This window comes from Saccopteryx leptura, chromosome 13 (genome assembly GCF_036850995.1).
Source record: "Saccopteryx leptura isolate mSacLep1 chromosome 13, mSacLep1_pri_phased_curated, whole genome shotgun sequence".
NCBI classification, from domain to species: Eukaryota; Metazoa; Chordata; class Mammalia; order Chiroptera; family Emballonuridae; genus Saccopteryx; species Saccopteryx leptura.
In genome coordinates, this window is record NC_089515.1 from 52830338 (window position 1) to 52846617 (window position 16280).

The 16280-nt window shown below is 55.1% G+C and overlaps 1 protein-coding gene across 1 annotated transcript in view; it reads right to left on the reverse strand.

Annotated features, from left to right (window-relative positions):
- Window positions 1-16280, reverse strand: part of IGF1R (insulin like growth factor 1 receptor) — a 220963-nt gene that overhangs the window by 168760 nt on the left and 35923 nt on the right. Inside the window, exon 2 of the mRNA XM_066355414.1 lies at window positions 15442-15987. Within this exon, the coding sequence (XP_066211511.1) occupies window positions 15442-15987 (546 nt within the window). The remainder of the gene's footprint in view (window positions 1-15441; window positions 15988-16280) is intronic.

Sequence of the window (16280 nt, forward strand, 5' to 3'; positions counted from 1 at the left end):
TTGATTATATAATCACACTACCGAGAATGTGTCAGTAAGCAATAATTTAAAAAAAAAAATTGCATTTACCAAAAAAAAATATATATATATATGATTAGTGAATTTTGTCTAATAATTTTCTGCACGTTCTGAAAGGATTGCGCACCACTCTCTACTTTATTGTGTTAATATTGTGAATCACATTGATTGAATTTCAAGTGTTAAATCAACTTTGCATTCCTGGGACAAGCTATGCTGGGCAGTGAAGTAGTGACATTGCTTTGTTGCTAGATTTGACTTTCTAGGATTTGAAAGTATTTTTGTCTTTATGCTCATGAGACATAGTAGGTCTGCAGTTTTTATTTTTATTTTGTTTATTTTTTTATTTTCTTTCTTGAGTCAGTTCTGGTATCAGAGTGAAGCTGTTCTTATAAAACCTATTGGAAACTGCTCTAAAACCTCTATTTTCCAAAATGGAGGTTGGTTTTACTTCCTCTCTAACTTTCAGTAGAATCCACTTAAAGAAATCCATCTAGGAAACGCCTAGGTTTGGATCCATAGGTGATGCTCGTGGGATCATTTGGTTGGGGTATGGGAGGATGACACGATACAAAAAGTTAGCAGTCACCTGCTGTGTTTGCTTTCATGGGTTAGCTCAAAGGTTATCTCATTTACTGTAAACCTTAAACAACAAAATACAAATCCTTGAAGAAATGTCAGCATGTTTCATTCTTTCTATGTTCTCAAAATAGTAACCACTGATACAATTAACTGTGCGCTGGTCTCAACTGCTCCAGGGCTCTACAACCCGCTAATTAAAATTGCTCTCACTCCCATCACAAAAAATCTGGGAGAGCTTGGCTTCTGAGCACACGACACAGGACGAGAGGACCGAACCCATTGCGTTCCAGCCGCCCGCTCCACTTAATGACCAAAGAGACAAACAAAAAAAATGTTAACAACATACATTTTTTTTTTTTTTTACAAATCCAAATGGCTTCACAATGTTGATGCTGTGAGTCTTCCCGGAATGCGAGAGGAAGTCTTCCGACTTCCGCAGCGAGTTGAATGAGCTGTTGTTATCCGCTATCTCGCAGCCGGGGGATGTCCCCTTCCTGCAGAGCGGGCTCAGAGAGATTTCTGATCCCTGCTCCATGGACTGCCCTCCATGGCTTCGCTTTCCTAGACTGTCACTCACATCGTTCTGTGAGCATGCAGAAAAGTCCCAGCCAGCTTGGCAACTCCTGCCATCTTCCTGTGACTTCCAGTGACAAACTTACTCTGTCAGTCTGAACAGGACTTTCCAGCCCTTTGATATCCTTCCTCGTTTCAGCAGACCCGCCCTGCCTGGAATCCTTTAGCTGCTCCTGTCTGCCTACTTAACATAGACTCACGACTTCTTGAGGCCAAAAGCCACAGGCTTGGTGTTTCTTTGACTGTGGGGGGTGGGGGGTGGGGTGGGGGGGTGCTGGAATCCTTCAGTTCGCATTGACCATTCCAGGGAACAAGTCTCCGTAAATAAAAAGCTTACATTAGCACCCCAACTTTTCAGATCCCAATGGGGAGGAAGGAGAAGGAGCAGAAAGGTATTCTGGTTTGGGACACCGTCACACACGTCCTGAACCTTCTGGCATGAAACTTGCATGGCTGGCAGCCCCGGGTGACGGGGCAGGGCGTCGAGCCCAGACGGGGGCCACACGTCCCTATCTCATACCACTCAGGACTCGAGTAAGCAACAAACCAAAAACTCAGCACGCAGGAACCAACTCCTGCTCCTTCGGACCTTCTGACCTCCCTCCCGTGGCACCTGGCGGACACGTTCTGGGTTCACCGGCGACCAGCCGGAAGCTGGGAGGGGTGAGTCCCGGCTCCCGGTCCCACTGATGGATCCCTGAGAAGGCACCTGCTGTGCTCCCCTCCCCCCAGCCTGGAAGAGGTCTAGGGAGCGCCAAGCCCTCAGAGAGGTAACAGGCAGGTAACAGGCGTCAAGTACAAAGAAACCAGCAGCTTCCCACCACCGCCCCGGCCTCTGCTACCACACAAGACACCCTCCGGGATCAAGTTCAACAAGCCCCCCCCCCACACACACACACACAGAGCCAATGCTGTGGGCAGGAGTTAGATAGAAATGATATCTACTGTAAGCCAGACAGGCTCTGGGGAGGGGTGGGAGGGAAGGAGGGAGGGCGGGGGAGGGGGGGAGTGGGGAGGGACAGGGGCGAGGACCTCACCCACCGTTCAGAGTTCTACTATTTATGAAACAATCTATGCCACATTCCACACGCCTGGCGAAGTTTCAGAGGACAACCCATTCATGAGCTGAGGGCCATGTAGACAACGCTAGGCAAACAGCAGTGAGCAAGGGCGGACATGCAGACACTCGCAGTGAAAAGGGCTCCATTCCACTGGAGGCAGCTCGTGTCCCCGCGCAGAGCCCCAGATACGGAGCTCCCCACCCTCTCGTCTCAGAGACCAGTCACTGCTTCTCCTCCTGTGGCAGAAACTCATGGCATAACCCAACACAGCACAAATTACTCTCTCTCTCTCTCTCTCTCTGGATCATAAGATTCGTTCATCTCTTGCTGCCTAGCGTAGAACTTACAGCAGAAGCTGACCGATGGAAATGTTGGCCACCGGGTGACCAGCGGGAAAAACCGGCACAGGCACACCAGGACTGGACATTCTGCTCCTCACAGTTCAAACTTCATCACAGGTCTCCCTTCTACGACAGGAACGACCTGCAGGTAACACATTCCCTCACACCTGGCACGTGGCCCTGGGTTTGCAGACACAGGCCTCGTCAGCACAAGCAGGAACCCCGAAGTAACTGACGACCCCACAGAGGTTTGGAGCGCGCCTCCGCCACCGAGGGGTCCACGCGCTTTCACGACCCCCCTCTCGGGCCGTCCCTCCAGAACTCGAGGGATATTGAGTTGGTCTCCTCATCCCAGCTAGACCCATGCTGGTCATATGAAAATATTTTACCAATCCCCGGGCCTGTCAGGGCTGGGGCTAGAGGAAGGCAAGACTGGAGCCCGAGAGGTACCACGTCCACAGGTGCTACGCTCTCACACCAGCACGGCTCTGAGCGAGGACCGCTCCCCCCTCGGTCTGGAGTCCTACACACTGCCCTTCCCACGCGGTCATCCTCCCTGTCTCCACGGGAACCGAGCCACTCAGATGCAACACAAGGCCAAGCCCACATGGTAGGTGGCTCAGCAGAGAGCACCTCCTCCATGGACACCCCCCCCCCTTGGGCTATGAGGGGACAGAATCAAAAATTATAATCAGGTCCAAGCCCTCAACCCACAAGAGACTCATCACCTATTTAGAGAAAGACAGACTGATGGTCTCTAGAGCAGAGAGAACTGACCTGGGAGCAGAGACCATGGCAATGACCCCACACCGGCACACGAGCGTCTTGCAGGCACATGAGCCCTCCTTTGGGGGGGGGGGGGGAGTTGGGAGGGCTCCTGATCGTGCAGACTGGAGCCGTCCTTAAAAAACACGCGAGAGACGGCTAAGACAGTACCATGAAGAAGAACATGATCTCAGCCCACGGTGAGAGCTAGCCAGAGGGCCAAGGGCCAGCCAGCATCACAGCGGAACACACCTGACCCTCAAACAGCAGAGAACGGATGCAGATGTCACTCTGATTGCTGCGAAAGGGCTCCTGAGTCCAAAGCCCCTCGTCAGCGGCCCCTGCAGACATCAGTCCCTTGCCAGGTGAGCCGAAAATTCTTGCTGAGCTATCTATCAGCTTGCTCGGACTCTGGACGGGGGAGGGAGGCATACTTACTTCACCTGGAAAAGAAGGCTGTCAATGAATTTCAATCCATGCAACATCACTGCGCTATCTGGCGTTCCTCCAAGCGCTTATGGATGATGCGCATGGGTAACCGCCAGAGGCAGACGAGAGTCACCTCAAAGACACGAGGCAGCAGAAATCCTCCTGAGCTCTGGGTTGCCTCCTCTCGACGCCTCCTCAAACCACTTTTATGGCTTCCTAGGACCCTTCCATGGGGAATGCTTCATCAGCCTCCCGCCCGGCATCAGCAAGCGCGCGGGGAGCCCGCTGGAGCGGCACATCACGGCCACCTCCTGGAAGCCCAGAGCCCGCCCTCCCCCAGCCTGTCCCTGAGGGCAGTGCCCGTCCAAAAGAGGCCCAGGGCTTCGCGCCGGTGCAAGTCTAGCGCATCTGTCTGCCTCCTCCAGGGCCCAGCGGATCCACCCAGGTCCCCCCCCCCCCGACACCTTCCTCGGCAAGAGGGAAGCTCAGAGCCGGAAGGACACTCAGGGCTCACTTGGTTCAGAGGGTGAAGAGACTGCAGAGCGGGGAGAGGAGGGGGCTGGCTTCCAGGCCCCCCCCCGGCTGAGCTGTAGCAGAAAACGTCTCAGCACTGCTTTCTGCTCCAGACGACGATATTCACGTGGACACGACTTTCATGCAAATCCCACCAGACCATGAGGCAGGGCTGCCCCGGTCTTCTCGGCTGTTTGATGTCCGGCCACCTGCTGGTCCGGGCCGGCTCCAGGGGTGACAGGGCAGTGACGAGAGGCGTGCGTTTATGTTGAGATCATGGAGGAATCTGAAACCAGCGTCATGGGCAGTGGAAGGGTTGGAGTATGTAAAGTCCACCCTTTGCTCTTCTAGAAACACACGATGTCTACGCCGGGCTCGTGTCCAGAAACAGAGCCTGAACCAGGTCACACGAAAAACCATTCACAAAAACAGCGCCCGCTTTTCATCGACCAGCCACAGTTGGGTCTGAACACCATCCCGATGACTGTCTCCCCGCTAATGACCATGCGCATCCCTTCTCACGGCTCTTCCAGGGTTCCTGATCCATACCCGCAGGCTTGTTCCGTGAGGGAGAAGGACACAGTCTTCAGCAACAGAGAGTGGCAGCTACTCAACCAAGAGAATGAACCTTTCCCTGGGACCAGATCGGGCCGAGAGTCTGGAGTCCCTGGACTTGGTGTTCACACCACGTTTAGTAACTCCGTCACTGAAGCTTCAACACGCCCTCTGCTTGATGCCTGGCAGAGGGCGCGCCACGCGGAGGCCTGAAGGGCGGTCCTCGCTGTACAGCCATTCCTAAAGCCGACGTCAAACTGATCCCGTGAAACAAGCTTCTCTCAAAACGGCCGCCCGCTGAGGGGGCTTTCTCCACTTCCCTGTCGATGAAAACTGCTCTATCTGAGCGCGCCCGGAAGTTCACCCTCCACCCCAGGGGCCGCCTCTGGCCTCCAGCGAGGTTCTCCAGGAGGAGTTTTCTCTCCACAAATCAGAACTGTCCATGGAGATACGCTGAGCTGGAAGAAGCACTCTTCTTCTGAGACAACGGTTTATATTTCATTCATAAACAACAGAGACGTCAAGATCCTTCAACCCTCGACTTCCAGGGCAAACCCAGAAAGACGGCCAGCAGCGAGGTGGGGGCGGAGGAAGAAGGGGCAAGAAGTACAATGACACCAGGAGATGCCGCCACGTCATCTAGACCGCGACACCTGACTGGAGCCGCCTTGCTGTGCACGGAACTATTAAGAGTGACCAGGAGACAGGGCCCTCTGACTCGGGGCCTCTCTCTCCTTGCGGGTGGAAGAAAGGACGGAGGACGTTTCCCGCCACCCCGCATATAACCTGTGCCGACAGCTTCTTCGACACAGTTGAACTAACGGAAGGACCGACACATCACAAAGGAATCCAATAACTGCGAGTTCACTGAGGGAGAGACTGGAAGTACGTCCCTACCACCTCGCTGGGGTACGGTCTGAGGACGTAATACTATCGTCTACTTGGAAACGCATAAGGAGGCCCGTCCAGAGGTCAAGACATCTGAACGACAACATCGCACTGGGGTGACAGCCCCAGGAACCAAACCAGCCTTTTCAGAGACTGGGAATCTCACTCGTTTTCCTGTCTCCATATCACCCTAAACAACCTTTTGGGTGAAAAAAAATTCTAATTCAAACACGACGACTGCCCAAGAAGTGTTGTGAGTCTCCACCCTCATGGTGCCTTTTGGCCCTGCAGTCCTACCCGCTTCCCTCCCCTTCTCATCCGAAGCCCCACTCCCTGGTCTCAGCAGCTGCTAACACCCACCCAGGCTCTGTGTGTCTGCCCGGAGATCCAGGACGGCTCACAGACTCGCTGCCAAGGAGGGAGCAGGCGCACGGCAGGGCGGCCCCTCCCCGGGGTCCCGGGCACAGAGGGTGCAGGCTGAGGGCTGGGCGGTCTCGGGGTGCACACAGAGGGTGCAGGCTGAGGGCTGGGCGGTCTCGGGGTGCACACAGAGGGTGCAGGCTGAGGGCTGGGCGGTCTCGGGGTGCACACAGAGGGTGCAGGCTGAGGGCTAGGTGGTCTCGGGGTGCACACAGAGGGTGCAGGCTGAGGGCTAGGTGGTCTCGGGGTGCACACAGAGGGTGCAGGCTGAGGGCTAGGTGGTCTCGGGGTGCACACAGAGGGTGCAGGCTGAGGGCTGGGCGGTCTCGGGGTGCACACAGAGGGTGCAGGCTGAGGGCTAGGCGGTCTCGGGGTGCACACAGAGGGTGCAGGCTGAGGGCTAGGTGGTCTCGGGGTGCACACAGAGGGTGCAGGCTGAGGGCTGGGCGGTCTCGGGGTGCACACAGAGGGTGCAGGCTGAGGGCTGGGCGGTCTCGGGGTGCACACAGAGGGTGCAGGCTGAGGGCTGGGCGGTCTCGGGGTGCACACAGAGGGTGCAGGCTGAGGGCTAGGTGGTCTCGGGGTGCACACAGAGGGTGCAGGCTGAGGGCTAGGTGGTCTCGGGGTGCACACAGAGGGTGCAGGCTGAGGGCTAGGTGGTCTCGGGGTGCACACAGAGGGTGCAGGCTGAGGGCTGGGCGGTCTCGGGGTGCACACAGAGGGTGCAGGCTGAGGGCTAGGCGGTCTCGGGGTGCACACAGAGGGTGCAGGCTGAGGGCTAGGTGGTCTCGGGGTGCACACAGAGGGTGCAGGCTGAGGGCTAGGTGGTCTCGGGGTGCACACAGAGGGTGCAGGCTGAGGGCTGGACGGTCTTCGGGTGCACACAGCCGCCGGGTTGCAGCCGTGGGACCTCCTGCATGGACTCCCACCGCCACCACCGCAGACACGCCCACACAAGAACCTGCAGAACATTCCAGGCAGCTCCCCATCGGGTCAGTCTACACGGATCTCTCCACAGGCCACGAGCTCTCAGGCAACCCAGAGCCCCCACCCGCGGCCCACGCCCCATCCCAGTTCCACGCGGACTTCGTGGAAAATGGCACTGGAGAAAGGAGAGTGGACCAGGCGGCTGTTTGTGGGCCAGGTGGGGAAAGGAACAGCGACTTCCGTTAGAGAGTGAGATGACACAGGAGCTGGGCTTCCGGGAGGGGCCGGCATTCCTGCACACCCCCACCCGCCTGGTCCCCTGTGCAGCAGGAAGAGCCAACGGTGACGGTGACGGTGACGGTGACGGACTGTGCCAGGGCTTGTCTCCCGGAACGCGGATGGGGGGAGGCGAGAGAAACAGAGCAAGACAGCCCCATGGGAGCAGAGGCTCAAGGGAGAACAAAGCGGTATGTGTGCACACACACTCATTCATACACACTCATACACATTCACATACTCACTCATATACATACTAATTCGTACACACACTCATTCATATACACACTCATTCGTACACACACTCATTCATACACACTCACACACGTACTCATTCATACACACTCATACACATTCACACACTCATTCGTACACACATTCATACACACACTCACATAATATACTCACACATACATTCATACACACACACATTCATACACACATTCATACACACACACAATATACTCACATACATTCATACACACACACATTCATACACACATTCATACACACACTCATTCATACACACTCACACACGTACTCATTCATACACACTCATACACATTCACACACTCGTTCGTACACACACATTCATACACACACTCACACAATATACTCACACATACATTCATACACACACACATTCATACACACACTCATACTCATACACACAACTCATACACAAACACACACTCATTCATACATACACACATACACATCTACACATAGACAACATAAAACTAGCATTATACCCATACACACACAAAGCTAGTATTACAAACACACACACACACACAAAGCCAGCATCACCCAGAGAACAGAAGCGACAGGCAGGTGCTGAAACCGCAGCAGAGGGCAGGCTGCCTGGACTACGTGAGACGGGCACCTGTCACAAATAAAAATGTACGTCCTTGTTTTCTTCATCCCGAACGGTGTCCACTCCGTAACCACCTGACTGCTCCCCGCAAGATAAACACACACACATTTTAAAAAGATACTATTTAATGTCAGTATCAAATAAGAATCTTGTCGCGAGTTCATAAATTCTCCACCACGCCAAGTCTGGAAGCAGAATGAATTCATGCAGCATGATCACCAAATACACAGAGTTTACAGGGAAACTGTAGTGCCTGCTGGCTTCCTGATACAGATGTATGCATCCCACTGAATGCTCCTTCAAGATAGGGCTTTATCTGGACAGAGGCGAGAGCTGAAACAATGTAGATTAAATTAGTCAATAGCCCTTCCTCCACTGTGCCGTGCTGCTTATAATAATTGAATTTTTGGCAGTTTAGAGAAAGCAACGGAGAAAGACCACTCAGATATGACAGCCAACATGAACGGTCACTCTGCTTTACTGCTCGGAACTTCAGATCTCAGACGGCTGCCCTTCTTACCCTTAGCTTTAGTTGGAGCTTAGCTTTAGTTTTCTGAAGGAGTAGCAGCTGCTACTATTTCCCGAGAACCTACTATGTGCCAGGTATCCCAAGTTCTGTCTCTGCTCATCCCTATGTCACAGACGGAAGGTGATGCCTGGTGGCCTCGACCCTGCACCTGGGCACACAATTTATCCACCGTTCTTAGATCTCTGCCGTAGGATGCCACTTGTCCATACTGGAATGTAGTTGTTGTTGTTGTTTTTTTAATCTCATTTTGTAGCCAGGTAGATGTTCTTGAATATTTCCATATTAACATGCCGTGATGGTCCACAGGGGACAAAAATCACACCTTCCAGGTATGGGGCTGTCTACACGTGACCAACAACCAGTCACACAGAGGATGGGAGCAGATACGTGATGTCCCATGGACTCCAAAATACTGTCGGGGGTATAACAGGAGAGATGTCCTGCTTGGCCCCACACGACACCCTGAGAATGGCAGCAGAGTGGCCAGGCTGAAGGAGAATAATCTTACCTCCATGGTCACTCTTCCCTGCCAAAGTCACGTGTTTCTCCGCCAGCCCCAGAAGCCCTCAGCACCCCTTGACTGGAGATGACAACTGGCCCCTGCAAGCTAAGACCCGCTGAGCTCCCCTGCCCACGCCGGCAATGCCATTGGCATGGTTGCTAGGTGCTGGGATGGGCTGTTTCTCCAAAGCCTGACGAGTGCGGCCATTTGGAACTAGACAACACCCCAGCTCTTCTTCCAACATCCAGCTCAGACTCACGCATCACCCCGACTAGAACCCAGGAGGGGCTCAAGTTTGGATTGCCACTTGAGGTTCTTCTCCATCCAAGATCTCCAAAATTTCTTAACACCCAGATTCCCGAGTCAGACACGGTGCTAGATGCCTGCTCCGTTTAATATCCTGTGTGCCACAGACAGAGAGATCACATCTCCTGCCACCGACGTTCTCTGAATACCTTGGCTGTCTCCCATCTCCTCCCCATCAGGGAGGGCAGGGGCACTTCATCCTGAGAGGGTGCTCAGAGACGCTGCCTCCCACAGCCCGGGTCCCTAGTCACACTGCGTGCTACAAGGTGGCCTGTCTCCAAGTCATGGCTGCCAGCTCTGCCCTGAGCCAACACCTACGTCTTGAACCAGCCCCGTGCACTAGAACGGGACAAGGTCGTCCAGGACGAGATTAGCTCACGGGTCCCACATCACCCCTGCTCTGGTTGGGAATGTCGCACTGGCGCACACGCGAGAAAAGCAAGGAAGACGTATTCACGCCGCCAATGAGAAAGGCTTCCTAGGAAATGGGCATCAACCAGAAACACCTTACCAGTAGGTTTAACTGGTCAGGTAGGAGGAAATCCCAGATCATTTCTAAATACCTAGAATGGCAAAAGTCATCCTAGGAGAGCCACACTGAAGTGACTTTTCTCTCTCTAGGGGTGAGATCCTTATTTAAAAACCAACGTCATCGTCGGACAGGAGTCCAGAAGAGTCACACCTTACTGAGGGGACAGTGAGCCAGGAACAAAGCCTCAGCAGATGAGGTGGCCCCTGAGAAACATGGACACACACTGCTTCTCCATCTTGGTCACAAGCGTGGACGGGCAGGAAGGACAGAGGGACACCTCCATGCCTGACTATAAAAGGCAGAGAGAGAGGAGGCCCCAGGGCACGTGACCCCCTTCTAAATAAAGAGTCCCCGGCGCTGGGAGCAGCTGACTGGAGCAGGGGCCTTCCAGGGGGTGACAGACAAGCTCCAACCGATGACATCAAGCCAGCGGCTGCCCCACGGACCGCTGCCTCTGGACGGCTGGCTCCTCCAGGATCCACAGACCTCCCTGCTTCCCTCCTGAAAACACGGGTCCGACCTTAGCTGGAGGGCCACAGCCAACAGGAGCCTGGAGGCCACTTCACAGGAAGAAACACCCCTCCCAGGTAGCTTAGAAAACATTTGTGAAGGAAGAGGAAGCGGAGAAATGCTAACACGAAATCACACTCGCCACCTGTGTGGGGGGCTTGGGGCATAGGGACCATGCTGTCACCTCACCCCAATCAGCAGGTGGCAGACAAAACACTAGGTCAAGTCCCCTTCTTCTGCCTGGTGGCTGGACGTACCAATACAGAGAGAAACGAGGACGCAGAGAGACTCTGCAGTCCCCACCGGTCCTGCCTGGGTGGGGACTGTCTGATAGACAAGAGGACAAGGACCTATAGTGGGCGTGGGGGGGGGGGGTTGAGAATGGTCTTTGTTCCCCACCGGCCTTCATTCTTGGCCCTGACACCATCGGTGAGATGGCCCGGGAGGACTCTCCTCTTGTCTCTAAAGGGAGCCATGGACGGCTTTCTCCCGTGGAAGCGCTGGTCTGTGATGCTCCTGGCCTCTCCCCTTGAAGACAGGAGGCAAAGCGACCAACTCCGGGACTGTGATCTCCAGCCGATGCCCTTCTCCCGGAAGTAAGGCTGCGTGCAGCACCCACGCATTCAGCTCCCAGCAGGGCCAGACCCACAGTCTCCGGGGGTGTCCCTGCAGAGCCCAGGATTTCTCAGGCACCACACAGCAATGGCAGCTGGGCAAGAGCTGCTCACCCCGATGCGGTGAAAAGTACTTGGGACTCCAGTTAGCTGTAAGGCACTGGATTTTTTTGTGTGGGGGAGGATGAAGTGGGGAATCAAGTATCAAAAAGCTCCTGAGGCAAGCAAACACCAGGCACCACTTAGGCAAAATCACCAGGCAGCAAGAGAACTGGATCCAGGCCCTGGCCGGGTTGCTCATTTAGATAAAGCATTGTCCCAATACACCAAGGTTGCAGGTTCAATCCCTGGTCAGGGCACATATAAGAATCAACCAATAAATGCATAAATGAGTGGAGCAACAAATTTATGTTTCTCTCTCTGTGTGTAAAAATCAGTAAATGAACATTTTAAAAAGAAAAAGAGATTGAAACCACATCCTCCAATAGATTTCAAATCATCCCTCCCCATACATGGTTGGCCTTCAGCAAATAACTATTGCACGAAGTAGTAAACAGCTCCAGGGGCCAAGCCTCGACTTTCAGTTGATTTTCCTATTTCTCCATCACCCTTGGCCTTGACTCCTTCTGAGAAGAGCCAGAGAGCCACCATCCATGGCCGATCCGCCCTGCCAGCTGAGAGCCAGGGGTGGCGGCCGCAACAGGGCTCCTGGGTAGCCACGACCACAAGGATTACCCGGGAAACATCAGATTTCGTAATCCCAGAATCCTTTGGCTTGCTCGGGACTATTACACACTGTTCTCCGCTCAAGGGGGGGAAGCGTATCTTCCTGACAATAAATCTTTCACAAAGCAGGTGCCGTGCCGGCCCCTGGGGTGACAGCCATGCTTTCTAAGAGCTGGAGGACACACCCAGGACTTACTCAGTGCTGCAAGACGGGCCGCTGACAGGTAGTCCACAGTCTGCGAAGTCCTGGTCCAGCCTCTTCACCCAGCAGCCGGGCAGAAACAGCCAAAAGTCCCCAGTGAGACCAAGGTCAACGCCCCCTGAGCGGGTTCCTGAGGTGCTCAGGAACGTGGTAAAGATGCCTGGCACAGCTCGAAAGGGCTGGCAGGTCAAGGTCACCCAGCTGCCTCAGACAGGCAGCATCCAAGGCCTCCCTCAGCACCGCCTTTTTCTTTAAATATCAAGACCATTTAAAAGTACCTGTTTTGCTGTTTTCTCACACCAGCGGATGACCTCATGACAAGGGCGCCGTTCTGACCAATCAGAAATGTGACCAGCATAGCATCTTCCTCCCGCCATAGTCTATGGGGGGAGTCTTCGAGCAACCCTGGTAGCGGTCTCAGCTCTCTGCAGTCCCAGAAGCAGTCAACGGGGACCCGCTACCTTACTGACCGAATGTCCACATGCTCGCAGATGGAGTGACATGGAGCTTGGACCAGTGCCGGTCGAGAGAGCACCCTTGCCCCAGCAAGAGGGGAAGTAAGACAGCTACCTGCGGAGTACATGGCCTTTGATGTGCTTATTTTACAAGGCGAGCCCATCAATGTGGGACTTCTCGGTGTTCCCTGAGTAGCCAGAGGCCTTGGGCTTCTTGGATCTTTAACCTGGCCAGCCATTAAGAATAGCTATTTATAGCCGACATGCTGGCTTCCAACCAGTGAGCGGAACCTTCTTTTTTTTTTTTCTTTTTTCTTTTTTCTTTTTTTTATCTTTGGTGGCGGATGTACCTAAACTCAGGGGTGGGATTCAGCTGGTGCGCACTGATTTGGCAGAACCAATATCTAATATTTTGTTGACTTCGGCGAACTGGTGGTTAAAATAGCACTTGTCATCAGGGTTCTAAGGTGGGCGCCTGGGCAGCCGCCCAACATGGAAATACAAAGTTTACACGTTCCTTACCCTTTCTCACCGTTCATTTGTGCAACAGCGTACTCTAATTAGGGCCCGTTAGCAATGTTCACTCCGTCCATAGGTGAAAAAAATCGCAAGTGAGGATACCAATCAAGAAGCAATATGGAAATCCCTTAAATAAGAGTTGTATTGTTTTCTGTCAGGTATTATTTAATATTTTAAAACTCATAATCTAGTTCTGTGTACCTCTTTTATTGTTCTTACTTAAGTACTAAATGCATAAAATAATAAACTACCATTCAGAATTGTGTTTTTATACTTGAAACAGTCGTTAGGGCAGAGAACCAGTTGTTAAATTATTGTAATCCCACCGCTGCCTAAACACCGCCGAAAGCAACAGGGACCAGAGTGTCCTTTTAATGCCAACGACCTGGCTCTCGAGGTGTTGATCGCAACAAGGCAAGTTCCGTTCTACTAAAGGGAAAATTGTAGATAAATACATGGGAAGCTTCAAAATATCACCCCCTCCCTGTCCGGCCCCCAAGAGCAGTGATCACATGTCCATTTTGTTTTTTCTCACTCGAGTGGGTTTCATGAGATTTGCACAACTCTCCGGGGAGGTGGAGGGAGAGGACGGGAAGGAGAAGCTGGGGCACAAGTGCACCTCGCCGCACGCCCCCTGCGAGTGCAGCCTGAGCCGCGGACTCCTGGACGTGGGCCCAGGGCCCACGCCCGCACGCTCGTCACAAACCAGGACACTTGAGCGCTGTACGGCACCCTTGAGGACCAGGAGCAGGGTTCAGAGGTGAAACAGGTCTTCGCTTTCCCCCTTTATTCAATTACCTCCCAGCTGCGTTCAAGCTAAGGAAGGCCCGCCGCACCAGAGCACGTCCTTGCATGACGAGGACGGAAGACTCGACAGGGCAGGGCGTAGGCACGTCCAAACCTGCCAGGTCACCTTTCCTGTCCGGGATTCAAAGCAGAAGGTGGGCAGGCCCCTAGCCCAGGGGTGGGGTGCGTTATTTCTAGTATGTGACTCGAGTGGCCGCTATGGCAGCCATGGTGGCCTCCATTCCTTGAGTTCCCAGATGCTACAAAAAGCCATCCAAGACCCCCCTCTTCCACGGCAGGCAGGCCATGTCCTACATGCAAGACATCCCCACCCGCCCCGCGGGAACCCCTGCGTTCAGAAGAGGAGGGAGAGAGGGAAGGCAGAGGAGGGGGAGAGGGGAGGGAGGGAAGAGAGAGGGGAGGGAGGGAAGAGAGAGGGGAGGGGAGGAAGGGGAGGGGGAAATAGAGGGAGGAGGGAGAGGAGGGGGGGAGGGAGAGGATGGAGGAGGAGAGGAAAAGGAGGAGGGAGAAGAGGAGGGAGAGGAGGAGAGGAGGGGAGGAGGGGAGGGGAGGAGAAGAGGGGGAGAAGGGGGAGGGGATAAGGGAGAGGAACAGAGGAGGGGGAGGAGGGAGAGGGGGAGGGGAGGAGGGAGAGGAGGGGGAAAGGGAGAGGAGGAGAGGAGGGGGGAGAAGGGAGAGGAGGAGGGGGAGGGGAGAAGGGAGAGAAGGAGGGGAGGGGAGAAGGGAGAGGAGGAGAGGAGGGGGGAGAAGGGAGAGGAGGAGGCGGGGAGAAGGGAGAAGAGCAGAGGAGGGGAGGGGAGAAGGGAGAGGAGGAGAGGAGGGGGGAGAAGGGAGAGAAGGAGGGGAGGGGAGAAGGGAGAGGTGGAGAAGAGGGGGAGAAGGGAGAGGAGGAGGGGGAGGGGAGAAGGGAGAGAAGGAGGGGGAGGGGAGAAGGGAGAGGAGGAGAGGAGGGGGAGAAGGGAGAGGAGGAGGGGGAGGGGAGAAGGGAGAGGAGGAGAGGAGGGGGAGAAGGGAGAGGAGGAGGGGGAGGGGGGAGGGGAGAAGGGAGAGAAGGAGGGGGAGGGGAGAAGGGAGAGGAGGAGAGGAGGGGGAGAAGGGAGAGGAGGAGGGGGAGGGGAGAAGGGAGAGGAGGGGGAGAAGGGAGAGGAGGAGGAGGAGGGGGAGGGGAGAAGGGAGAGGAGGAGAGGAGGGGGAGAAGGGAGAGGAGGGGGAGAAGGGAGAGAAGGAGGGGAGGGGAGAAGGGAGAGGAGGAGAGGAGGGGGAGAAGGGAGAGGAGGAGGGGGAGGAGGGGAGGGGAGAAGGGAGAGGAGGAGAGGAGGGGGAGAAGGGAGAGGAGGGGGAGGAGGGGAGGGGAGAAGGGAGAGGAGGAGAGGAGGGGGGAGAAGGGAGAGAAGAAGGGGGAGGAGAGAAGGGAGAAGAGCAGAGGAGGGGAGGAGGGGAGGGGAGAAGGGAGAGGAGGAGAGGAGGGGAGAAGGGAGAGGAGGAGAGGGGCGGCCACAGGCAGCGTCACTCACTTTTCTGGCAGTGGCCCGCGGTCCAGCAGCGGTAGTTGTACTCGTTGTTGATGGTGGTCCTCTCGCACTGGGGCTTCTCCTCCAGCGCCCCCGGGCACAGGTCCCCGCACTCCTTCTGGGGCTTGTTCCCCACGATGTAGTTGTTGGACACAGCGTCCAGGATCAGGGACCAGTCCACGGTGGACAGGTAGCAGAGGTCGGCATTCTTCTCGATCCGGATGGCCCCCCGGGTGATGTTCCTCAGGTTGTGGAGCCCGATGTCTTTGAGGTTGGTCATCTCAAAGATGACCAGGGCGTAGTTGTAGAAGAGCTTCCAGCCCCGGATGACCGTGAGGTTCGGGAAGAGGTCGCCGAGGCTCTCGAGGCCGGCCACGCGGAACAGCAGCAGGTACTCGGTGATGACCGTCAGCTTGGGGAAGCGGTAGTTGCGGTAGTCCTCGGCCCGGGAGATGAGCAGGATGTGCAGGTAGCCCTCGATCACTGTGCAGTTCTCCAGGCGCCTCAGCTGCTGCAAGTCGTTGCGGATGTCAATGCCGGGCCCGCAGACTGCGGAGACACGAGAGGGCAGAGGGCGGAACGGGGGTGCGTTAGAAGCAAGTCGTTTTCCAAACAGTTTCCCAACCCTCCGTCCGGTCCGTTTTCGGGACACCGATGTCCCCATTGAGAAGGGACCGTTTTTACACCGCAGACTGCCATGAGGTGCAGCTGCAGGCTGACTATCTGGGGTGCCCTCCCATCTGCTGGTATTCGGGAAGTGCAGAGCAACACGTTCACCGACCCCAGGAGGGGCCGCCCCCATCCCGTGAACTTGCAGACCCCGGCTTAGAGCTTAGGGTCCC